Source organism: Trifolium pratense, linkage group LG5 (assembly GCF_020283565.1).
Source record: "Trifolium pratense cultivar HEN17-A07 linkage group LG5, ARS_RC_1.1, whole genome shotgun sequence".
In the NCBI taxonomy this organism is placed as follows: domain Eukaryota; kingdom Viridiplantae; phylum Streptophyta; class Magnoliopsida; order Fabales; family Fabaceae; genus Trifolium; species Trifolium pratense.
The window spans coordinates 22,329,571-22,356,574 of NC_060063.1; the positions used below are offsets into that span (position 1 = coordinate 22,329,571).

General features: G+C 33.9%; 3 protein-coding genes across 5 annotated transcripts; 1 reads left to right on the top strand and 2 right to left on the bottom strand.

Moving 5' to 3' along the window:
* The first annotated feature begins 4,423 nt into the window (after positions 1 to 4,423).
* LOC123884850 (viral IAP-associated factor homolog) lies at positions 4,424 to 13,456 on the top strand. 2 transcript variants are annotated; one of them, XM_045934083.1, is made up of 5 exons: positions 4,424 to 4,551; positions 5,150 to 5,384; positions 7,265 to 7,408; positions 7,511 to 7,716; positions 12,884 to 13,456. In XM_045934083.1, exons 1-5 carry the CDS (start codon positions 4,545 to 4,547, stop codon positions 13,042 to 13,044), a joined length of 753 nt encoding a protein of 250 aa, XP_045790039.1. In that variant the 5' UTR covers positions 4,424 to 4,544; the 3' UTR covers positions 13,045 to 13,456. The 2 variants fall into 2 exon arrangements, with proteins under 2 accessions (XP_045790039.1, XP_045790038.1); XM_045934082.1 differs by lacking the exon at positions 4,424 to 4,551 and having other exon boundaries at positions 5,003 to 5,384.
* Positions 13,457 to 13,867: 411 nt separating this feature from the next.
* LOC123885619 (transcription termination factor MTERF5, chloroplastic-like) lies at positions 13,868 to 24,490 on the bottom strand. 2 transcript variants are annotated; one of them, XM_045934909.1, is made up of 4 exons: positions 24,347 to 24,490; positions 15,656 to 15,717; positions 15,339 to 15,545; positions 13,868 to 15,243 (listed from the first exon to the last, which is right to left on the bottom strand). In XM_045934909.1, the coding sequence occupies exons 1-4, from the start codon at positions 24,469 to 24,471 to the stop codon at positions 14,162 to 14,164; spliced, it is 1,476 nt and encodes a 491-aa protein (XP_045790865.1). In that variant the 5' UTR covers positions 24,472 to 24,490; the 3' UTR covers positions 13,868 to 14,161. The 2 variants fall into 2 exon arrangements, with proteins under 2 accessions (XP_045790865.1, XP_045790864.1); XM_045934908.1 differs by lacking the exon at positions 24,347 to 24,490 and adding an exon at positions 17,406 to 17,560.
* LOC123885620 (transcription termination factor MTERF5, chloroplastic-like) lies at positions 21,649 to 22,963 on the bottom strand. The gene has a single exon (XM_045934910.1). The coding sequence runs from the start codon at positions 22,958 to 22,960 to the stop codon at positions 22,166 to 22,168; it is 795 nt and encodes a 264-aa protein (XP_045790866.1). The 5' UTR covers positions 22,961 to 22,963; the 3' UTR covers positions 21,649 to 22,165.
* Positions 24,491 to 27,004: the final 2,514 nt, after the last annotated feature.

A 27,004-nucleotide genomic window follows, 5' to 3' on the forward strand; every position in this document is an offset into this window, starting at 1 on the left:
TGGCTTATGTATATATATATGTATATATATGCATGCTTGGTTTGATTGGAATCCGCTGTTGCTTTTCATGTTAAATTTCATGATGCTCTGTGTGTATGCTTGTGTTTTAATTACCGCGTGGCACTCTGCCTTTACACTTGTTGAAAAGTTTTTAAAATTACGTTTTTAAGGGTAGTATGGGTTAGGGTGTTACAATATTACTGAGTGTATTGAGTGTATTTTGTATAAGCTTCTCAAACTAGTTTTGAGTTTTTGTATAAGCTTAGATCCAGAACAACTTCCCTTTGTAAAAAGAAGATTGGCTCAAGTCAATACGTAACTATTGATTGAGTGACACCTCTGTAAGGCTGAGGTAGATCAAGCTTGTAGGGATTGGAGGTTTCTGATCGTGGTTTAGATCAAAGAAGATTTGTATTTGAGATCGGTAGTATCTCGAGATCATAGTGGAAAACTCACAGGCGTGGGGACTGGACTAGCCCAGGATTTGGGTGAACCAGTATAATTTTTGTGTGTGAATCTCTCTTACCTTTAACTATTTATTTACTGCAAACACACATCACACAAACCACTTAATCTACATTCACTTTGAATTCTCACGCAGCAGAGAACATTCTCAGAACAAGCTCACGCAGCAGAGAACATTCTCAGAACAAGCTGTTTTATATTCCACTAACATTTATCCAAGTATACACTTGAGATTAATTTTGTAGAGTGCAGGATTAATTTTAAAAGGGTCACAATTCAAACCCCCCTTTCTTGTGACTATTTCTTCCACTTCACATCCCTATCAGCGTCTATCCTCATCAGAAATGTGTCAAGCGCGCCTCGAGCCATACCTCTCCATCTCCGCTCATGCCGTAGTGCAGTTTCTTGTGGTGCATCTTCTACTGGTGCATCTTCTGTTGGTGCATCGTCTACAGGTCCATCTGGTGCAGGTGCAGGTGCATACTGTGGAACTGGTGGTGCTCCATGTGGTCCATCAACAGGGCAACACAGTCCAGGATGTGATACCCTATAGTACCAGGACATGTAATCAGGTACAGTCTCATAAGCATATGTCATTGGATGTGTCGGCTGAAGGATCCGATCAATGGACGCGTGATAACCAATCCAGTCGCTATCAATATCAGAATAGGCAGGAGCTAAAGGTGGTGGTGGTGGTATATACTGTACAAATCCAAACTGCCTAATACACCTCTCGGGCAAGTAAGGAACTACCGTGGATCCACGCAGATGACCACTATATAGAGTAATCAGATCAAAAGGAATGCTACATCTGTGAGTCTCAAACGATCGCCATATCACCTCATCAAGGGTCAGTGCATCCAATATAGGTCGATACTCGGGAAGCTTGGTCTTCCCTTGCTTATAGATCCACCGCATAGGTCGAGGAAAGCCAGGATTATCACAATTAAGTCCCGACTCAGCCCGCCTACCAAGGGTAGGAAAATACTCGTGAATCTAAGTCTGTTACAAAACAGAAAAAGAATTAAATTACGCAACAAAGAAAAAAGAAAATTGTTAACAACGCAACAAAGAGAAAATAAAATTAAATTACGCAACAAAGATAAAAACAAAATTTAATTACACAACAAAGAGAAAAAAAATTAATTACGCAATATTTAAATTATGTCTTTGTAGTGAGTGTCGCATACCTGAAGAAGTGTCGCATACCCTGAAAGGGCCTTTGTAGAAAACAAGGATGCATCGTTCAAGTTATCGTATAAACAAACCAATGCAATACTGGCCCAGGAAAATGTATGGCATGCAGACAAATCACTAAACAGAAGTAGCCATTTGGCATCCACACGTGTATAACTCTTGTCAGCCAGAATGGTACATCCCACCAACATCAACATCCATGCCCTAGCTGCGCAGTCATGTCTCCCGTACAAATTGACATTCCTCATATAACTCTCATATAGCCACTGCTGTGAAAAATAACCACCCATCTGCGCTACAGTCTCTCGCAATGCAAATTCATACTCCTCTCCTAACAACTCAGCTGCAAGTGTCGCAGCTTGTTCCTGAGAAACTGATACAGGAGTATAAAAAAGTGACCCCTAACAGGCAGATGCAGAAGACATGCCACATCGTCCAAAGTAATAGTCATCTCGCCGAACGACATGTGAAATGACGATGTCTCAGGGTGCCACCTCTCAACAAATGCGGATATAAGTTGCGGATCAGTAAGTTTCAAGCTAGTCCGCTCAAGCCAGCACAACCCCGAAATATTCAATCACCCTTGAATAATGTCAGGATGGTGATCAGGAACCCTGTCAGCTAACTTTTTTCCTAAAGATGCTATTCGTAGCTCAATTCTGTCACCTTCGGCACATTCCTACATATATTTTAAAAAATACATTGTGAATAATAAATTAGACCGGATAATTGGATGTATACCATATGACATTGAAAATGAACTATAATAATATTTCAACACTAAATTTGTATGCAAAATAAGGATTTAAGGGCCCGTTTGGTGCACAGGATAAGAGACAGGATAGGATAACTGTATCATATCCTGTTTCAGTCCAGTGTTTGGTGACACAACAGGATATGATAAGTTAATCCTGTAGCTTATCCTATCAGTCTCTCTAGTTAAAATTCTTATCCTGAATTTGAGCTGGGTTACCAGCAGGATAGGATAATTTTTTTTTTTACTGTTTTATTCTATAAAATATATTTTAAAATAAAAAAAATGAAAATTAATAAAATATAAATAATAAAATAATTTGATAGTAAATTAATAATAAAATAATTAATTTTTAAATATACATGTGATTTTCTCACAAGGGTAATTTTGTAATTTACATAATATAAAAAAATCAAAATTATACTAAAATTACAATATTTTAAAGTAAACTAATTATTAAAAAATCGTAAAATATGGATATTAATTTAAATTTTATAAGAAATTAAATATAATTATTTTGCAATGGTATTTTTATTATTTACGTATGAGATATATCATATATTTATTTAGCTTATCTAACATGTATATATCATTGGGTTATTTATTTGATCATGATTCATAAAAAAAATTAAAATTTTTTATTTTCTCATATTTTTTTATTTAAAACTATATAAATTTATTTGATTACTTATTTATATTTTTTATTTAAAAAATTCAAAGTATTACAAAATAATTTTAAAAAAATAACAATTGATTTACAAGGGTAATTTTGTCATTTAAATATTTTATATATCTTATCATATTATTATGAGCAAGTATGTATTAAAAACATGATATAATAGTTATCATGTTTGTTATCTGTGTGCGCCAAACACAAGATAGGATAACTGTTATCCTGCTGATATCATATCCTATCCTTATCCTGTTTTATATCCTATCCTATCAATATCCTATCTTGCGCATCAAACGGGCCCTAACAGTTGTAACGAGAGTATAAACAATACAAATTAAAAAAAATATATGATCAATATAACTTAACAAATAATAACAAAACAAACAAAGTATTACATGACCAAACCATACACGACGAACAACATGATGCTCATATCGTGTCAAAAGACTCGTATCGATCGGCCCTCCAGGCCAACCCTGCTGCACAGCCTGCTGCTCAGTCTGCTCCTCAACCTGTTGCTCAGGCACTGTCGGCAAAGGCTCATCGTGTTCCGACTCTTCGTGTTCCGGCTCCTCCTGATGTTGCCGAGACTCTCCACGTCCTCTGCTATGCTTAATTCTACCGTCTGATCCTCTAGTACGCACCACTGAAAAAAAAACAAAAAAAAAATTACTGTGAACCGGTACACTTTTTTTAAAGTGTACCAGTATGTAAATTTAAACTCAGACGTCGAAAGCATACCGGTACACTTTTTTCAAGTGTACCGGTATGCACATTCATACCGGTACACTTGAAAGAAAGTGTACCGGTATGAATATTTATACCGGTACACTTTCTTTCAAGTGTACCGGTATGAATATGCATACCGGTACACTTTTTTCAAGTGTACCGGTGAAGAAATCGAACCGGCACACTTCGAAAAAGTGTACCGGTATGTAAAATTACACTTACTTTTCCTAAGACTCCAAACTCACACCGGTACACTTTGTTTGACTAGGGTAAATAATGATTTTTTTCTTTTCAGTTTTACATTATATATGAGAGTATATTTCTCATTTCAAATATGATTGTTGGGGCAAAGTGAAGATTGTTGGGGTAGAAAAAAAAATTCTAACGTCCGACACTAGCAATTTCGACATTTCTGCCCGTTAAACTAGAATTTGTGGACAAATCTTTTATTATTAATGAAATGAACCGACCGTGTGTTAAGTTTAAAAAAATGATAAGTTAATTTTAATTTTATTTTTATTTTTATTTATTATTTACCGTCAAAAATAAAATATAATTATTTTTACATTGATACATCAACAAAAAAAACAACGGATCACACACAACATAAACCAAACTCCTTCTATCTTTCTCTCGAACCTCTGATCTCCGTTTCAAACTCAGTCACACAACAGATCACATATAAACCCTAATCAATTTTCCATTTTCTAAAGAAATCAAACAAAAATGGGAGATTATCACCAAGGAATATCAGAATAAAGCTCTCTTATTTCATCGATTAAATTATTGTTACAATGTAATACGAACTTTAAGATTAAGTTTACTAAGCGGCAAACGAACATGACGTTAGCAAGTGCAGTCATTTGTTGGTATAGTCACGCCTACTTTAACCGTGTCCCTCGTTGTATTATTTGAATTTTTTTATAGACGAAATGACAAAGCTATTGAAAACTCACACACACAAAGTGAGTGACCGTGGTTCGAATCCCAATCCTGATATCCGACACTAGCAATTTCGACATTTTTACATGTTAAACTAGAATTTGTGGACAAATTTTTTATTATTAATGAAATGAACCGACTGTGTAAATTTAAAAAAATGATAAGTTAATTTTAATTTTAATTTACTGTCAAAAATAAAATAAAATTATTTTTACATTGATACATCAACAAAAAAAACAACAGATCACACACAAACAACAGAAACCAAACTCCTTCTATCTTTCTCTCGAACCTCTGATCTCCGTTTCAAACTCAGTCACACAACAGATCACATATAAACCCTAATCATTTTTCCATTTTCTAAAGAAGAAATCAAACAAAAATGGGAGATTATCACTTCATATACAAAGATCTAGAAGGAGCATCAACTCAATGGGATGATATTCAAACTAAACTCGGAAATCTTCCTGCTAAGTCACCTGCTTTCAAACCACCAGCTTTCACTCCCGCCACTGATCCTGATTCCATTCCCAAAGACAAATCATGGATTGATTCCAAAACTCATGATGAACTTGAAGACCTTGAAGATGATTTTGACGATGATCGTTTCTTAGAAGAATATAGGTAATAGACATTTTGGGTCTTTTCAATTTTCAATTTTTATATGTGGGTTGCTTCAAGAATATAGGTATTGAATTTTTTTGTATGAAATTGAGTTTGATTTTTTATGTGGCGATTTTTGTTCATGGGTTTGTTTCAAAATTTGATTTTGACAATGGTCTGTGATAAGAATGTGGAAATTCAAATTTTGATTAATTTAATTAATAATGGCAGTGCTCAGAATAATATTATGTTGGCACCCTTTTTATGTTTTTTATAATAAATAAAAATGTTGATGATGAATTTTCAATTTTTGTATGTTTGGATTGTTTGAGTTTTATTTTGTAACTTGGTCGTTTTTGGGTTGTTTTTGTTTTCTATGAAATGATGAAGAATTGGATCAAGTTGTCATTTTTTGTATGTTTGGATTGGTTTGAGTTTAATTTTGTAATTTGGTCATTTTCTTTGTTTCAGAATGCAATCTAGTTGAGTTTGTTACTTTTTTCAGGTTAAGGAACTTGAATTGGGTAATGTAGTTTTTTAGGGTCAATCAAATTCTACTTTGTTTGGGTATTTGATTCAGTATTCTTTGGTATTTTGATTCAGTATTCATGTTAAACTTAAAATCAGGGAGCTTCATTTTAAAATTCCAGCTAAATGTAGAGTAATTTCTTGAATTTGATGGGGGTCTTTCATGAATTTGAAAGTTTCGAATTTCGAAGTTTTGTTTGTTTTGGATTCCTCGAAATAGTTCTTATCGTGTATTGAACTATTTTTGCATTTCTATGACATCTTTAGAGAGTTATAGGTATTAGGTATGCTGTAAGATTCCAATGATATTTAGAGAACAGTCCTGTTGTGACCTAGACACCCTTACTTAGAAGTAAGTGGGCTTATATCTCGTTCTAAAAAAACTTACATATATCAGTCTATTTGCTCCAAGAATACTGCATGCACACACAGGTTTTCTATCAATTGCATTTTACCATTGGCTTTGAATAAGGAATCCTATTGATGTAATTTGCTTTCTTATGACTTGTGTTACCCTTTTTTCTGTCCCATCGTTCTGTCTGCACCAAAAATGAGTCTAAAATCACAAAGTAATCTCTGTTTCTGTTCTGTAGTTCAACTTGAACTTCTTTTTTCTCTCAAATCACTATGATGACCTCTTGTTCTGATGATAACTTATCAGTGTTAAAGCTTTTTGATCTGTAGGTTTGTTATTGGAGGGATAACCATGCATGATTATGGTTTGATAAAAGTATTACTAGTTGTAAATGATTGGAGTTTTCATAGTCAGTGATTATTAATTTATGTAGTATTTGCATGGCCTAGGATTGAGGAATTTAGCTAGACTATATAGACTTCTAAGTACTATGTATTGATTGGGGTTTTCACTATTCACTTAAAAGTGATTTGATTCTACTGAAAAAATTAAGCACACTAATTATTCTACAGAGCATGTGAGAAGGTTTAGGAGATGCCAACATTGCAGCAGAACAAGAACAAGCTCTTAGTTAGAGAACTGAAAATTGAATCGATTTGGTTCGATTTACATTTGGGAATTTGGTTCAATTTTGGATTTAGTTTGAGAATTTGGATTTATGAACCGAGAACTTGAGTTTCGAGTATTTTGCAGTTTGGTTCAAAGCAGTTTGGTTGGTTATTCAGAGTTCGGTTCACAGTTAGAGAACTGTGGTTGAATCATTGGTTCAGTTCTAGAACTTATGTATTGGTTTGGTTATTTTCGGTTCCTCATGTAAAAGTGATTTTTACTCTTGAATTACTGAGACACTCGTTTGGTATTAAGATTTAATAAAATTACTCTTTTATGTATATAGCAAAATCGGTGCTGTTGTTTTTTCAGTCCACATGTTCTAATTTGAGCCGTTTTGCTGTCATAGGAAGAAGAGATTAGCTGAGATACAAGAGGCAGCTAAAGTTTTGAGGTATGGATCTGTGACTCCTATTTCAGGATCTGATTTCATTCGAGAGGTTTCGCAGGCTCCATCTGATGTTTGGGTGGTTGTTATTCTTTACAAAGACGGGTATGTATGCTTTATAAGCGATTGCTTTTCATCCCAATTTTGTATAAATTTTGAATGTTATGTTTTCTTTTTGCTGAAGTCGGCTGTGCTTTTGTTCGACAGGATTCCCGAATGTGGGGTTTTGATGCAATGCATTGAAGAACTTGCTACAATGTATCCTGCAACAAAATTTGTGAAGATAATATCAACTGATTGCATTCCTAACTACCCGGATTGTAATCTTCCTACATTGTTGGTGTACAACAATGGAGCAGTTAAAGGAAATTATGTCGGTATGAGTAGGTTTGGGCGAAGATGCACTCCTGAAGGTATTTAAATCTCTTAACCTCTATTGTCCCTGTTTTCTTTCTTCGATAACTTTGAGTTGTTAATGTTCGTTAAGTACAAAAGGTTTATGCTAATTATGTCATAGGAAATTCTTCTTAGCTTCTGTGTTACGTTGTTGTGAAGGAAGGTCGGAGCTTCAATTTGTCAAAATTATATAATTCATTTCCACAATTGCATCGTAAAATTAGGGCCTGATTTTATGCCAACTTTTTTTATCCTTCTTTCTTTTGAATCCGCAAAATTTATTAATAAAACTCTATTTTGTTGTTAGTTGGTGTTTAAAGAATTCTGTCTGGCTTGGAAGCTTTTGGTCCTTTTCCTCGTATTTCCTAAGTTTTATTCTAGTAACACAATAATATAGAAACTGAACTGATAATTCCTATCAGCAACTAACATACTGACATACATAATTTTTTCGTTATCCAGTTGAACTTGGACCTCTTGATTGCAGTCATTCACCTCCCCTTTCATATCTTTTATTTCCTCTATCTCAAATTAAGTGTCCCATTTAAAATATTTTTCTCTCACATTATTTGTCACTTTTGAATTTCAATAAGAGTTAAGACATTTGGGAGGAACAATTATTAGATCATTTGGAGGAGTTGATCCGGGGAGTGATTTTGTCGACGGATACTGATAGTTGGGCCTGGAGACCGAACCCCGATGGTGTGTTTTCGGTAAATTCATCTTACGATTTACTTCGGAATGATATAGTGGGGGGTTGTTAATGTTTCTACTTTGGAGGAGAAGGTGTTCAACCATATTTGGGATAGTCCAGCTCCAGCTCCCTCTAAGGTTATCTCTTTTTCATGGCAACTTCTGCATGATAGCATTTCTACAAAATCCAATCTTGCAAGGAGGGGGGGTGGTGAGGGACTCGGACAATGCTGATTGTGTGGGGTGTACCGGTAACTTAGAAACAAGTGTCTATCTAATGTTGCATTGTGACTTTGCTCAAGGAGTGTGGAGGAACATTGTTGATTGGCTTCGAGTTGATGTTACAATTCCACCAAATTTGTTTACCTCGTTTTTGATCTTTTATGAGGCGGAGAGGAATGTAAAGTTAAGGAAAGGCTTGTTATTGATTTGGCACACAACCTTGTGGTTAATATGGAAGGCTAGAAATGATATGATTTTTAATAATGTCTCAAAGAATACCAACGACCTTGTGGATGAGGTAGTTCCGCTCCTGCCGTCGCCCCTGGTGTAGCTAGTTTTTATCCTATTCCTTTTTTCGTTCACTGAGGTGCTGTTTACTTGCTTAGTTGTGGGACTGTGTTTTGGTTTTTTTCTTCTTCTGAATTATAGGTGTTTTAGCGGTTTGTTTTTTTGGATGGGAGTTAGGGAACTGAGGATTCGCGTGTAGTTGTTTTCCTCTGTTGCGCTTATTTTTGTTTTCACCAAGTATTGTTTGGCGTAGTTGTTTTTAGGGGTGGTGGGCTTTAGCTTTGTTGCTTTTGTATCTCCTGCTATGTTTTGCAGGTTTTGTTGGTGATAGAAACAGGGATAAGAGATGGGCCTTGATACTATGAGCTTTGACACTAGGCCCAAACCAAGAGAAGGGCATAGAGAATGATGACGTGGCCAAGTGAGGCATGGTGTGCATGGGATTATAGCTATATAAGTGGTGTCAGTGATAGAGAATAATCATCTTGGAATTCTGTTATTTGTATGGGATCACTTGTTAGTGATTTGGGGCACTTAGTGCTTTGGGGCTAGTAGAATCTCTCTACTAGTTTGTTACTTTCTTACCTTTATTTTGTTATTTTCTACCTTGTAGTTGAAACTCCATTAATATCAATTGCAAGCTTTTCTTCCATTCTACTTCATTATTACTGTTTCATTCTTTTCCATAATTCACAAACCCATCAATTGGTCCGACCTACCGGATCCATACCACCCATACCCGATTCACCATAGGTGCGACAAACACGATGGGAGATAGCATTAAGTTGTTGGTAGAGAAGTTGATAGAAGGGAATGCAAAGATGTTATTGCTATCAAAACAAATGTATCAACAGACTCTCGGGTTGAAGGAAGAGATCGGAAGGATGAGAGAAGAGATTCAAAAGGTGAAAGAGATAGAATCTGAATCACTGCAGAATTTAAACGATTCAGAGCAATCATCGGAGCCGTCAAATCGGAAATTTCAGAGCCACAAAGAATCGATGGATGGGCTCGATGCAGCAATTGAGAAGAAAGAATCAGATAACAGAGAGGTGAGTGTTAAGGTAAATCAAGTGGTGGTGATCGATTCACCGCTATTGCCGGAACCACCAGATGTGGAGATTAATACGCATCACGTTGAGATTAAGTCGTCGGGCTTTGATCAACATGCGAAAGTTAGTTCACGGCGAGAACCGCCGGCTAAACCGCCAGATCGAAGCTTAGCTTTGGATATGGGTGGATATGCGAGAACGGATGCAGAGCGAAGGAGGATACAAACAAATTTGCTCAGGCCACTGCCTTCACCAGAACCACCAGACACCGATCGATTGACGACGGCGCTACTACGGCAAACGTCGCTGCACAAGACGTCGTATCTAAACGGAGGAGTATATGAGTATTTGTGTGTCATTGCTTTGGATGGAGAGAAGGATCCGGAGGAAATAAGGGTAAAACTGGCATTTGATGATAAAGTAAGATTAAAATTGACAACTAATGAGTTGGGTATCATTGTAAACTTAAAAATGGGCCAGATAGACAAATATCTGCCCTCCATTCTGCACAATCACAAATTGTCACATGTGTCTTCATCAGAGCAGCACACATCTACTCTTCTCTCATATGAGTCATCCAAGGCACCTGGTATGTATTCCACTCACACAATGCAATGTGAGTTGTTTATAATGAGATTTATAAAATGGGCTGTAGTAGGAACACTGAAACTGGCCCAATTTAATTGCCCAATGATTCAGAAGAAAATGGTTATAGATGACCCAACACGAGATTTATTTGGTATTGAAGGTCTCACTACTAAAGATTTTCTGGTGGGTGAAGGATTGTTACCAATAACGTGGAACTCCTTTATCAGTGAGTATGTGCAACAAGAGAGGTACGTGGAAGTTTTTAAGTACTTCAAAAAGATACAATGTGCTGATTCACATATGTTGTTAAATGGAAATGAGACACATGAATATGTTAGGTGGATTTGTGTTATTAGAGATGGAACTACCATCATCACAGCTGGTGGTGATCTCATGAATTTGAAGCTGAGAGAAGCATTTTCTGGGCGTGTTTTTTGGTTTATGATGCTTCTCCAGTGCCTGATTGGTATGTACTGCAACTGTGATTCTCTAATTGGTGTGAGAAAATTGTTTGAATGGTTAAATGTGATAGGAACTATATCATGGAATTCTTTGATTTCCAACAACTATGTAGGATGTGAGAATGTTTTTATAGTTTTGAAACAAATCTCAGCTCATAAGTTTTTTGAGTTAAGCTCACATACTGATTCAAGGGTACCCTTAAATTGTTGTGGAAAATCTTATGTTCCACCAACCAATCTGAGTATTGGTTTAGAGACTATCTCTTATTCACTTGAGTTGATAAATAAAGTTATGATAAATTGTATTAAGCAAATTATCAAACTGACAAGTTTGAACAGGCTATTGAGAATTGAAGAGAATGCAACATTGACTATATGGGATGATACAAATGAGTTTGATTGTCTCTTAGCTAAAGATGTGACTGATGACATATATTTCCCTCTGCTTATAATAGAAACTAACTGCAACATGGCTCCTTATGATGTTTATCGGTAGAGTGAAAAGGAAGAGATAAATCAGGGGGTACTCTGTACTTTATATGCACATGGTCTTTGGTATGTTGTTTGGCCTTCAAAGCACACTGTGGAAGGATTGAATAAGCAATGGGGTGTCAATGTTTGCTTTGAGGAGTTGTTAGATTTAACCATTGTGAAAATTATGTCATTGTCTTCATCATTGGGGATCATACAATGGGATCCAAGGAAGCCCAATATTCCTATGCTAGTTAGTACTCATGAATGTGGCTGGAAAAGTTTTCCATCATTATACAGTTTGCAGATTTTTTTTTATGATAGAGGGAAGCTTTGTGAAATTCTATTTGATGCTAGAAACCACAAGTTGTTAGAAACCACAATTTGTGTTCTTTCAAGCTATAATTTGCTTAATTTAGTATATGACAGAGGGGAGATTATGCTCAAAAGCATTTGGGTGGTGGTGCTTATGTTGGTATATGATAGAGGGAAGTTTTGCCACTTAAGCATTTGGGTGCAAATGATGTCCGACCTCAGTAGCTTCAATGGTTTGATTCTTATGTGTTTCTCAAGTGTATTGAAGGGCCTCCTAGCAGCAAGAAGAGTAATAGAAACCTCTCTCAACCTTGAGGACAAGGTTGTTTCTAAGGAGGTGGGAATTGATAGAAACAGGGATAAGAGATGGGCCTTGATACTATGAGCTTTGACACTAGGCCCAAACCAAGAGAAGGGCATAGAGAATGATGACGTGGCCAAGTGAGGCATGGTGTGCATGGGATTATAGCTATATAAGTGGTGTCAGTGATAGAGAATAATCATCTTGGAATTCTGTTATTTGTATGGGATCACTTGTTAGTGATTTGGGGCACTTAGTGCTTTGGGGCTAGTAGAATCTCTCTACTAGTTTGTTACTTTCTTACCTTTATTTTGTTAAGCACTAAGTGCCCCAAATCACTAACAAGTGATCCCATACAAATAACAGAATTCCAAGATGATTATTCTCTATCACTGACACCACTTATATAGCTATAATCCCATGCACACCATGCCTCACTTGGCCACGTCATCATTCTCTATGCCCTTCTCTTGGTTTGGGCCTAGTGTCAAAGCTCATAGTATCAAGGCCCATCTCTTATCCCTGTTTCTATCAGTTGGTTTGTGCATTGCTTTTTGATTATGTCTTATACCTCAAAGGCTTTTATTATATAAGTTTGCTGCTTCCAAAAAAAGAGTTGAGACAGTTGCAAGTATAAGTTGATTGATTATAAATGAGAGCACAATGATATTGTAGTCATTTTTTTAAGATGTCTACATTGTACTTTTCTATTATACTGAAATCTGTTTCCTTTATTTAATGACACTACCTCTAACATGTCACATTGAATTCTTTGCTTGTTTTGTAACATCAGGTGTTGCATTGATCCTGTGCCAATCAGATCCTGTACTTAATGATGGCCATAGCAGAGATGAGGAATCAAGACAAGCCGTCATTGATGGAGTACGCAAGAGGTTTATAGAGAAAGTCGTCGCTGATCATGAAGAGAAGGATGATGATTCTTCAAGCGATTAGCATTTTTTACTGTCTTTGATGTCTTTTTTTTATTTATTTTCTTTTTGGACAGATGTTTATCTTTAAGTTTGATGAAGTGAAACACTACATTTGTAAGGTCACAACTTTGCTCTCCCAAAGTATCCCCCATAAGGTGGATTGGTGTAGTAGTAGTCTCGCATGAAGCACAGACACTCCTCTTAGGCGTGTTCTGGTGTTTGACACGCGTCGGTGTCGGACATCAGCACTTAAAATTACTTTGAATTATGTTATTTTCTCTAATTATTGTCGGTGTCGACGTGTCAGTGTCTGGTGTCTATGTCTATGCTTCATAGGTAGTCACTTCTAACTTAAAGTTAAAATGTAGTCTGAAGTGTGATATTCCCATTGTTGCTCCATAGACTGTAAATTAATTTCAGTTTGCATTTACTTACATCTTTGCTTTAATTTTTGTTGGGATTGTAATTAAAGATTTATCAATCTAGTTTTTCTTATAAAATTTAACACTTAATTAATTTTAATAATACAGTACAAGACAATCACTTCGAATTTCTAAATCTAAAAAAAAAATCACTTAGCAGAAGTGCAGAACCAAGTTTTCAAATGAGATTGTCATTTCATTCTCATTTGACTAAGATATCATTTTGATATTGTTTTTTACTAAAATAGAACTATTTAATTTTCTAAACAATAGTAACAAGATGGACAATACACTGGCCAATTTATGAGCAACCATATTGACCTGCTTCCTTACAAAACACAGCTAATTCATTTTGAAAAGAGATGTATATAAGCTCCCTACATTGAACAGTTAACACAACTGAAAATGCTGCAGAAACACAAATTTTTCCTCATCAGAATGGCTTAATCATTTCAATAAATCAAGTACCAAACTCTGGTGTCATGTTATAAATTACATCCTCTAATCACATATTTTACAAAGAAGACTCCAATTATTATGGATTCCACAATTACATATACAACAGCAACTTGCAATGGGAGCAGACCAGTGTTACTCATGTCAAAAAACCTGCAAAAAAAATTGGTTGCAGGTGCTAGCATGTTCCTGAATCACTCGGAAAGAGCTTAAATGCGTAATTTCATCTGATTGAACAACCTTGCTGCTATAAACAAAATCCTAATCATTTTGCAATTTCTTTATTTTCCTTTTTAAGACCTCTTCAAAGTTGCTGTTTGACAGTGAAAGAACCTGATTCAACAGTAATCTCACCCCGGCTTTTTTGACGCGTGCATATCTCGGTTTAATCCTTTGTTCTAAACTGTATCCAAAAAATTGAGGGAATTTAACTAGCTCGGATTTCGGGTAATCCATAGTCATAAAGTAATCCCATTTTGGCATCATATTCTCAGTTAAGCTAAAAGTATACAACATTCCATATCTCGTAATCATAGTCCCAATTTCTTTCAAAGTATATCCCCTTTCCAAGAAAAATCTTGTTACAGGCTTTATATTCGCCTCAATGCTAAGACCAAAATTTTGCGGACACCTGAATAAAAGGGCGCCAACATCAACCCCTAAAGAACGGAAGTATGTTGCTGTTGGTCGGAGATTGTCCTCTACACTGTAACTAACAATATTAGGGCAACGAGTTAAAATCTTACCTATGCTCTCGTCTGAGATGCCTAATTCACGGAGAAAATCTACACTTTCATTAATCTTCTGCCTGCTATAAGTTAGCAAGGCAGGGAAGCGGTAAATCACCTTTGCCCATTGTTTTTTGTCGACGCCCAAAGATTCGAAGAATTTCATGGTAGGCTTAAGATTTTCAGATAGACTGATTCCACATAATTGAGGTCTTTTAGTGAGGATAATAGGAATTTGTTCTTTCGGCACTCCAAGTTCAAGAAAAAACTCAACCAATGGCTTAATTTTACCCTCTAAACTATAGTAGGCAAAAGCCGGGAATCGTCGCATAATAAGCCTAATCTGATCGCTATCCATTCCAAATTCCATAAGATAAACAATATGAGGGCGAAGGTTGCCCGCTGCAGGATCTGTACCACTCACTGTTTTAAGCTTCTTAGTGTCTACAACTGGACTAGGATTAGAAGGGGTAATCGGCACGGCTGTTTTATCCTTAACTGGTGGGTTTGGATAGTTTTCCACTACATCGATTAGAACGTCTCCATGCTCCTGGAAAAGCGATTCAAGATAAGAGATAAGAGCATCCCTAATCTCAAGAGTTGTAAGCTCTCTACCTAATCATTATGTCAACAAAACTGTGATTAGCAAGATACAATGTAAAAGAAAGTAATGAAAGAGAAGTGATTAATTTGTAGCAAAGCAACCAAACCTGAAAGGTACCAAGTTTTGTGTTTAGAGTGAAGCTTTGAGAGAAGGTGGTCGATAAAAGGATCTGATTTATTGATGGTTCTTGCTGCATTTGCATTGCTCAAACCTTGTTTCCTCAAAAACAAGGTTAATACAGCCTTGGCTTCTTCTTTTTCGGCCGCTAATAGGGTTGGAGGCAACACTTTTATGTTTAATGACTCATTTGTGCCTGAGTAAAAAGAATCATAAAAGATCTTTGCTCATTCGAATTGTATATTACTACATAAACCTCATGTCAATTATAACATCTGAATAAAACTTCTAAACAAAATTGCTTACCAGATTTTGCCTGACAAAAGAAGACCTTTGTAGAGAAAGGAACTTGAGTCCTGATGCAAAATCTTCATACCAGAGAAAGAAAGAAAAAAATCCAAGTTTCAATAATATAATCATAAATGTATATAAAATAAGATTTGTTGGAAAGATAAAATAAGAGATTTGAAAGAAGACAAAAAAAAAAGTATAATGGTTGCATGCTATTCATATAATGGGATCAGGATCCTGTCCTTCTCCAATGCAATTCTCAGTCATTGGATTTGATCCAATGGTTGACTGACAAAAAATGGTTTGGCATAATTCTCAATCATAGATTAATTGAAAGGGTGAGATTGCACGTAATAGAAAACATGAGACACCAAACTGGAGAGGATCCAGATCCCATATAATGCTTTGTTTGGATTCACTCATTTAAGCTCGTCTATTGGCATAAATACTTGCAAGACTGTTCGGAAAGCTTATAAAAGGTCTATAAAATGTTTTCAACTTATTTTCAAAAGCTCTCCAGGGTAACTTTATGAAAAACATATTCCAGGATAACTTCTGTCCATACTAATGCTATACTGTCTAACATATTCCAGAATTGTTAGCCATGGTCTGTCCAGCTCTACACACTCCTCATCATGCAATCTTTTATTCCGACACTGCCACATGAGAGAGCAAGCAGTTACCCAAATAAGACTCCAAGCATTATGAGTCTGCAGTCCTAGCTATTTATATAGGTTGATATCAATCCAATCCTGTAAACCTGTCAAAAAAAAAGCTGCTCTATGTTGGTATGCAACCAAGCGATTCCAAATTTTCATGGCTATTGGGCATTCCGCACAACATGAAGTATGGTCTCTTCAAATTGAGGACAATTATCGTAGAAAGATTCACCAAGATGCCACTGCGCCAGTTTTGATTTAGTTAACAAGCGGCCATGGTTCAGTTGCCAAATAAAAACTCTAGTTCTTTCCATTACGTGCAACTCCCATATCTTCTTCCATATCGTACTTGTTGTGGCTGAATAGCTACCAGCAAGTAAATGGTAAGCTGTCTTGACTGTAAAATTTTCCGTTTGGCACTCCCGGCCACAAGGGAACGTCAGGGCCATTACTAGCATTCGGAGGGGACTGCATGCAGCTTTTGCAAAACACATGAGGGGACTAGTTGTTGTATCAAATCATAATCCCATTCACCAGTTATCATCAAGCCATTTATCATCCGAAAATCTAGCTTGACTGGCATCTCCTATTGCCCAATAGCAATGTTCTTGTAGTTTAGGCCAGCTCGTGACAATAGCTTTCCACAACGCCGAGTCACTAGCTCCAGCAGATACATGTCCGGTATTCGAATTCTCACGACCATACTTCCCCACAAACACTTGTCACCAAATCCAGTTTGGTAAGGGGACAGGGGACACAACTTGATCCACAATCTTCTTAAGTCGATTCGCAACAACTTTCGTTATGATTTTATAGGAAACATTATAAGCACTTATTAGATTATACACGTCTATGCTAAAACCTATAAGCACTTAATTAATTTGTTTATTATCCAAATATACCCTTATCTCCTATTTTGCAATCCACAAACTAAGATACCCCACAAGCTCATTAAACCCTTCTAGAGTTATTTCCACCTTCTATTGTTGTTTTGAGATTGAAATGTGTAAAATGAAAGCATAATGAACTAGTGAAAACAGTTTTGGATAAAAAAAAAAACAAAAAGACATTGATGCATGAAAATGGGTTGAAAAGAAAAAGAGTACCTTATAGAAGTGGAAGAGAAATAGTGGGGTGGTTGAATTGAAGAGAAAGCTTTGATCTTTATGGGTTTTGAGAATTGTAGTGTTTGTGGAATTTCACTGCAAATGAAAGATGCAAAAACAAACATAGTTGAGTTGAGACAAACAAGTGTGCGTTGCAAAGTACTTTGTCTTGTCTCAAAACTCAACTATATTACTCCTAAATTCTATATTATTTCCTCTAAAAAATGATAAAGAAAAATGATATTTTGAAAATCAATTTGATGGTTAATTTTTTTGAAAAATGCTAAACAGTACTTAAGAATACAAGTATAGAAATTTTATTCATGCATTCAATGTTTTAATGATGTGAAAAATTATTCTCTCTTATCATTAACTTTATCATTTGTTTTTTTTTAGTATGTTTAGCTAGTGCCCGAGACACTGTTTAGCATGACCAAATTGTTTTTTGGTACATAATTTGATTGTTAATTTAATTATGGATAACTTACTATTTTAAAGAATGGGTAAACCATTTGTTACCATTGGTTTAGTCTCTTGAAGTATAACTTGATGTTATATTAGTTTATAAATGTATCAAAATTATTGTTTTAAAAAAATGTATCAAAATAATAAATATATTTTTAATGTTTCTTCTGTTAGTAATTTTATAGACTAAATCGACTAACGACCAAATTGATTATCTAAAAACATATTTGAGGACTAAAATTAGGGATGGCAAATTGACTCATACCCAGAGGGTACCCACAAAAATTATCCACAACGGGTAGGGTAAAAACTCGCATTTTGGGTACGGGCACGGGTATGGATAATTACCCGCAAAAATGAAAGTGTATGGGTGCGGGTACGGGTACCTTAATACCCACCCCATACCTGCATAATATATATTCATTTATTTTATTATATTATAGTATATGTAAATCAATTTAAAACAATACAACTTTACTAAACTATTACATATTTTTAATAAAAATGTCTATTTATAACATAATATAAAAATAATGTGAATATTTAACATAAAATGAACTTTAACATCAGGTCAGTAATAATTTTGTTTATAATTTTCATTAGTCAATATTAAAATCTTTGATTTTTTTTTTAATTCTATTAAAATTATATGATATTTTATAATTGATCAATTTATTTTTAGTAAAAATGCGGGTAACGGGTACGGGTACCTAGATACCCATAGGGTATGGGGACGGGGGCAAAAGTTGTTACCCAGGGTATGGGGATGAGTACGGGTATTTTTTCAATCTGCGGGTATGGGGATGGGTACTGTAGTACCCTACCTATATCCTACTCATCGTCATCCCTAACTAAAATGATTAATAAAAGAGACACTTGAGAAACTAATTGCAATTTTAATGCATCCAGGGATGAATGAGAGCAGAATTGACTTCCAAAAATCAAAATTGTTGTTTGCACTTTCAGAAATTGGTGAGATTAAAGGATATGTGCGACTAGAGCCAGATATATGGACTAAGATCCGCAAACTGACATGTATAATTCACAGTCTACGTGAGCCTAAGAACAATTTATTTGGTTTGCTTTTTATATTTATTTGTGTGGATTAAACCGTTAAGAGCGTGAGTTATTCAGGTTAAATTCACATGTTTATGAGTTGACTTGTATGACCCATCTATTTTTTTTATTAATATACTAGCGGCCAAATAGGCGCGTTCCGCGCCTGTTTGTGTGATCCACGTTTTCTATTTTATTAACGTAAATAAATTGTAAACAATAATTTATTATAAGTTTGATTTTTTATCTAAACTAATTTGTGAAAGAGGATTGTGTTAATAAACTAAATAATTATCATTATATAATAACAAAAAAATAATTTTATAATAAAGTTTATTAACCTTAATAAATTTATTTTTTTTGCTTAAAAGTTTATTAACCCAATCCTAGGGATGACAATGGGCGCCCACGGGTGCGTTTGAGTGATACCAAACCCACACCCGAAATCAACACCCAAACCCAAATATGTTCGGGTGGCAAAACCACACCCATTGGGTTCGGGTTTTTTACACCCAAACCCACAACACATTTTGTACTACTTTGTAAATTTAAGCAAAACAAGGTAAATTTAAGCAAAAACAATGGAATTTAAACATATTGTCAATCACTTAGCAAAAACATAGGTTTAAAATTACAAGGGAATTTAAAATTACAAAATAGTCTTTCAAGAAATTAAATTACAACTAAACCAAAATTAAGTTCTTCCAACTTTCAAGCAAAATTCAAACACAATTTTGGTTTGTGGTTTGTGAAAAACCTAATTTTACTTTTACACTTATATATATATATATATATATATATATATATATATATATATATATATATATATATATATATATATATATATATATATATATATATGGGGGTATTTAGGTAATTTTAACATGTTTCGGGTGGGTGTATATATGGGTTTCGGGTGTGGGTTTGAGTGATACCAAACCCACACCCATATTTTCGGGTGTCACCCAAACCCAAAGCCAAACCCAGTCAATTCGGGTTTCGCCTGTTGACTTGGGTTTGGGTTCGGGTGGGTCTCACGGGTTTGGGTTTTTCTGCCATCCCTACCCAATCCTAATTATTTTCAAACTAAAAACCGTAACGCTTAATCCGCTTGTGTGATTAATGTTTTCTATGTTGCTAACGTATATGAATTATAGTGACTAAATTATACAAATACCCTTGTGTAAATAAAATTACACAAATACCCTTGTGTAAGTATTGTGTATACAAAAAAAGATTATGGAATTAGTAATGCAAACAGATTGACACCTAAACAAAATGAAATTAAATAAAAGAAATTTGAATAAAAAAACGTAAGAAAAGAGAGAATTAAAACCTCATTTCTATCTTAAGGGCAACACTATTGTATTGGATTTAGAATGCAGACGTAGTGTGTACCTTTTTTGAATTTCCCTTAGAATGGAGCAATATATAATTCAAATTTCTACACATCATCAATAAAAAATCACATACTTTCAAAAGAAAATCCTTATAAATGAATAGGTACAAATTAAGTCCGTCAACATTGTACAACCATTGCTATTGGATCATGTTCATATCATTTCATTTGAAAACACTCCATATAGAACCTGTAAAGCCTGAGAAAAATAAACATAAAAAAGTAATTATTTAGTGCCCAATAATAAGAAGAAAAAGAAAAGACCCTTATTTTTTTTTTAATAAAAAAATAACAATTATTAAAGGGTAAAATTGGGATAATGAAAAATTCATACCAAAGTCATGTATTCTTTTTATTATATGTATAGATATAGATATAGAATAGATGTATAGAATAGACATAGATAATTATACTTTTATCACTTATAATTTGTCCCATCTCAAATACTAAACATTTCTCTAAACATGTTCTTCACGACACAATACTTTTTTCTTTTTTCTTATGACACCCAAAAAACAAACATGTTCTTCTTCCTCAATTGATTTATGTAGAAAAGATTGATAAAATGATAAAATGTCACAACGTGATATGTATCATTAGTGGGTTTTTTTTTTTTTTAATGAATTTACTCACGACTTCATGAAAAAGATAAATAAAATCATAAAAATGTCACTAAGTATATCAACATTCAATTTTTTATATTAAATACCATTTGTAGTTTATATATTTATATAGGAAAATGCATGACCTATTTATTTATTACTTACAACTTATATAATAGTATGTTATAACATAAAATTATTAACGATAATAATTTTTTTAAGTTTCTAAAAAAAGAATTTTAATAATAAATAATTTTTTAGTTTCTTTTTTAGAAAAATAAAAAATTTAATATATTTTGTAATGGTCCGTGGGTCAACCCGTTTTGCCCGTAGACTAAACTCGGACAACTACTATAACTTGTTTTTATTCACAAACACGTCAGTTTGAACCATTTAACATGCAGATTTATGCAGAGCGCGTTATACGAAGTAGGTCAGCTTGCGTACCCAACTCTATGTGCGACCAAATGTAAAATTAACGAGACTTAATTGCAAGTTGGTCCCTTATCTCTTAAAAGTTTCAAGTTGGTCCCTTATCTTTTAAGCAGGTTTCATGTCGGTCCATCTGGTCAAATTTTTCACTATTACCAATAAATTTGGACACATAGCAAACGGAAACCATACACTTGAGAAGATAACATGCGTCCAATTTTTATGGTTCATTAGAAGTGATAAGGCATGCTTATTCGGAAATACAACTGATGCATTTTGAAAAGAGAGATATTAGCTCTTTACATTTAAGAACAATTAGCCGAAGAAAATGCTGCGGAAACAGATGTTTTCCATCGCCAGAATGGCCTCATTTCAATAACTTAGTACCAAATTTTGGTGTTATGTTATCAATTGTATCCTCTAATCACCTATTTTACCAAGTAGTACATAAGAAAGATTCTAATTAGTATATGGATTCGACACAATAATAACATACATACAACAGTAACTTGCAACCAGAACTCCAGAGTGTGTCAAAAACCCTGCAAACAAATAAACATTGGCTGAAGGTGGCATGTATCAAACTCACTCCAAAACAGCTTAAACGCAAGTTCATCGGCATGAACTGCAGATCCATAATCTATAGATTGACGGTCACAATCATTGACCTATGTTCGAGTATAACTGCAACTTTTCACTTGAAATGCCATTGATCAAAAAACAAAATCCTTGCTGAAACATTGCCTGAAAGTTTTAATTTTCATTATCAGGTTGTACAACCTTGCTGCAATAAACAAAAATCCTAATCAACCTGCAATTCCTTTATTTTTCATTTTTAAGACCTTTTCAAAGTTGCTGCTTGACGGTGAAAGAAGCCGATTCAACGCTAATCTCCTCCCAGAACTTTTCATGCGTGCATATCTCGGTTTAATCCTTTGTTCTAAACTGTATCCAAAATAATAAGGGAATTTAACCAGCTCGGATTTCGGGTAATCCATAGTCATAAAATAATCCCATTTTGGGACCATAGTCTCAGTCAAGCTGTAAGCGTACAACATTGCACATCTCGAAATCATAGTCCCAATTTCTTCCAAGGTATATCCCTTTTCCAAGAAAAATTCGGTTACAGGCTTTATATTCGCCTCAATGCTAAGGCCAATAATTTGCGGACACCTCAACAGAAGAGCGCCAACATCAACCCCTAATGAACGGAAGTACGTTGCTGTTGGTCGGAGATTGTCCTCTACACTGCAACCAACGATATTAGGGAAACGAGTTAAAATCCTACCTATGCTCTCGTCTGAGATGCCTAATTCATGGAGAAAATCTACACTTTCATTAATTTTCTGCCTGCTATAAGTTAGCAAGGCAGGGAAGCGGTATATCGCCTTCGCCCATTGTTTTTTGTCGACGCCCAAAGATTCGAGGAATTTCACGGTGGGCTTAATATTTTTAGATAGACTGAGTGCACATAATCGAGGTCTTTTAGCGAGGATAATAAGAATTTGTTCTTTCGGCACTCCAAATTCAAGAAAAAACTCAACCAATGGCTTAATTTTACCCTCCAAACTATAGCGGAAGAAAGCCGGGAATCGTCGCATAATAGTCCTAACCTGATCAATAGTCATTCCATGTTCCATAAGATAAACAATATGAGGGTCTTCTAATAGGGTTGGAGATAACACTTGTATGTTTAAAGACTCATTCGTGCCTGAGTAAAAAGAACCATGAAAGATCTATACTCATTACAATAGTACATTACTACACAAACCTCATATCAATTGTAACATCTAAATAAAACTTTTAAACAAAATTGCATACCAAATTTTGCATGACATAAGAATATCCTTGCAGAGAAAGGAACTCGAGTTCTGATGGAAAATCTTCATATCAGAGAAAAAATATATAAAATAAAATTAAATAAGATAGATTTTTTTGACAAGATAAAATAAGAGATTTGAAAGAAAAAAACGGTTGCATGCTATTCATATAATGCTTTGTTTGGATTGACTCATTTGAGTTCATCTATTGCATAAGCACTTGCAAGACTATTCGGGAAAGCTTATACAATGTCCATAAAATGTTTTCAACTTATTTTCATAAGTTCTCTAGGAAAACTTACAAAAAACAACTTATAAGCACTTACACGATATACGTCGATGGCTCTACGCTTTTAACATAAAGGACCGTTTGGATTGAAATATTTTTGAGCTTATGAAAAATAAATAATGCAAATAAATAAGCTTTTATGTTAATTCATAAGATTTTTTTTGACAAAAATTGTATCTTCATAAAATGTTTTTTCATAAACTATTTTGATAAGCTTATAATAATACATAAAAACTTTTTTATTTGCATAAGCTAAAAAATAAGTCAATTCAAACACACCCTAAGGGGCCATTTGGATTCGGCTTATTTTTTAGCCTATGAAAATAGCTTATGCACATAAAAAGTTTTATGCTAATTTATAAGTTTTCACTAACAAAAATTGTATTTTTATAAGCTATTTTCTCATAAACTACTTTGAAAAGTTTATAAGAATGCATAAAAGATTAGCATAAGCTCACGGGCTCTAAGGGCCCATTTGGATTAGCATATTTTTGAGCTTATGCAATTTTTATATATTATTATAATTTTGTCAAAATAGTTTATGATAAAATAACTTATAAAAGTACAATTTATATTGCATAACCTGTTTGCATAAGCTCAAAAATAAGCTAATCCAAACTGGGACTAAGTCTATAACCTATAAGCACTTAATTAATTTGTTTATCCAAATAGACCCTTATCTCCTATTTTGCAACCACAGACTAAGGCACCCCACAAGCTCATTAAACCCTTCTAGAGTTATTTCTACCTTCCATTGTTGTTTTGAGATTGAAATGTGTAAAATGAAAGCATAATGAACTAGTGCAAACAGTTTTGGATTAAAAAAACAAAAAGAAATTGATGCATGAAAATGGGTTGAAAAGAAAGAAAAAAAGTACCTTATGGAAGTGGAAGAGAAATAGTGGGGTGGTTGAATTGAAGAGAAAGTTTTGATATTTGTGGGTTTTGAGAATTGTAGTGTTTGTGGAATTTCACTGCAAATGGAAGATGCAAAAACAAACATGGCAGAAGGTGCTGCTGCTGGTGAGTCGGTGGTGGTGAGTTTGTGAGAGCAACGACACAAGTTTGATTCCTGCAAATATATAAGTTTTTATTTTAGTTCCGGTAAAAATATTTTTTTCATTTTAGTCCTTGGAAATATATAGTAACATTTTGCTTTTGGTCCTTTTTTTTTATTTTAGTCCTTGCAAAATATGTTCATGTTCAAATTAGTCTTTGTAATATTTATTTTAGTCCTTTTTTAATTTTTGTTTTCAGATTTTCAACCTATTTTTAACATGGCTTAACTACATATTTGGTCCCTTACGTTTATTTTAAGTTTCAATTTGGTCCCTTACGTTTAAAAAGTATCAATTTGGTCCCTTACGTTTATTTTAGGTGTCAAGTTAGTCCTTTCCGTCAATTTTGTCACATGTGGCAGTCAATTTGCATATGTGGACTGACACGTGGCACTTGGACACACTGACACGTGTACTATTCAAACGGTGTTAGTGAAAAAACTAACGGAAAGGACTAACTTGAAACTTAAAATAAACGTAAGGGACCAAATTGATACTTTTTAAACGTAAGGGACCAAATTGAAACCTAAAATAAACGTAAGGGACCAAATGTTTAGTTAAGCCTTTTAACATCTATACCTTTCTCTTATTCTATATGGTTTTTTATATATATATTTTTGAATCAAATATGGTTTTGTATATTTATTCATAATATAAATTCTTGATTTCTTTTCTCATATGTAAGGGCTTCAGATATTCCAAAATCATATGGAGTCAAAGAAAAACTAAATTGAAGCACATTAGATGGAAGAAAACATGTCCCCTCTATACTATATTATGTGAATGGTTCAATTTGTATTGCTTTTGGAAGTGAAAAGAATTGTTTTGGTATTATTTATTTTTCTATATGATTATGTATTAAAACTTCATTTTTTTATTTTTTATTTTAAAATTTAAATATACTATATGATTATGTAGTATCTCTTATATACCTTGCTTCAAAGCCAATCAATATATCTGAATATTTTTTGTCATATAGATCACTTACATGAGAATTTTTTATGGAAGTTTCTCTCTAAACATAATCTAGTAACCGGGTTTCCCCAATGAAGAAGGTACACCACCAGTGGCGGATTCAGGACCCTGGATCAGGGGGTGCAGACTTTTAACGTAATTAAAAAATTTATATATATATATATATATATATATATATATATATATATATATATATATATATATATATATATATATATATATATATATATATATATATATATATATATATATATATATATACCAAGTTTTAGGATAGACATATATTTTTTTGCTTGACGAAAAAGCATAGGAATTTTTAATCATTATTTTTTCATTTATTTAAAATATTAAATTTGACATTTTTTATCTTATCAAGTACTAATAAATATCAAATTTTAGATTTTTTTTTGTCCCTGTAGGTATATCTCAGTAAATAAAGGCATTGTAATATATAGGGTCGGAGTTTGAACTCAAAATTTTCTACTTATTAACCGAGTGAAATTTTGATAACTAGACTATTTGACCAAAATAAATATTAAATAATAAATTATTTATAATGAATGCATCAATTTTTTTCTATCTTTCATGATTTTTTAGCATTATTAATTTAATAATTAGCACATGGAAATTGGAATTTAAAAGAGAAATATTATCAATAATAAGAATTACTAGTAGTGATTACAGTATTTATAGTCATAATTTTTTGGGATAGAAAATAAAAATAGAAGCAATAAGTTGAAGGAATATTAAATGATTACTTTAAGGGTCATGCTAAACAGTGCCCCTGGGGCACTAGTTAAGCATACTAAAAAAGGAAACAAATGATAAAGTTAATGATGAGAGAGAATAACTTTTCACATCATTAAAACATTGAATGCACAATTTACGAGATAAAACTTCTATATTTGTATCCTTAACTAGTGCCCCGAGGGCACTGTTTAGCATTTTCCTTACTTTAATACTAGCAGTACATAGTAATGGAAACGGAACGGTAAAGTCAAAGTATAGCAGTACATAACATAAAATGTATAAAATCATCAGAAAAGAAAATTTGAAAACTTAAAAAGTGATCCAAAAAGTTTTTTTTTTTGATAAGCAAATATTGAATTATAAGGAGTACAAGGGGTACCCAACCCTTACAATTCTAAAAACAACCATTACATGCTAATAATGCAATTTAAAGGATCCTTACACCAATCTGAAAAAACACAAGAAGACTTACTAGCTATTTTACCTATAAACCAAAACCATGAAATATAAATAATCTTGTCTTCTAAGGCTTTCCAATTAATAACTTCTCCTCTAAAAACCACATTGTTACGCGCACGCCATATACACCAAGTGGTGGCCAACCAAATAACGTGACGAGCTTTTTCATATTTCTTATTTTTCAATAAAGCTCCAAAAGAGGAAAAATGTTTCCACCCGTCATCAAAAGAGATGAAATCCACATTCATCCATTTAAAAATCCGCTTCCACAACTTTTGAGAAAAAGAGCAATTA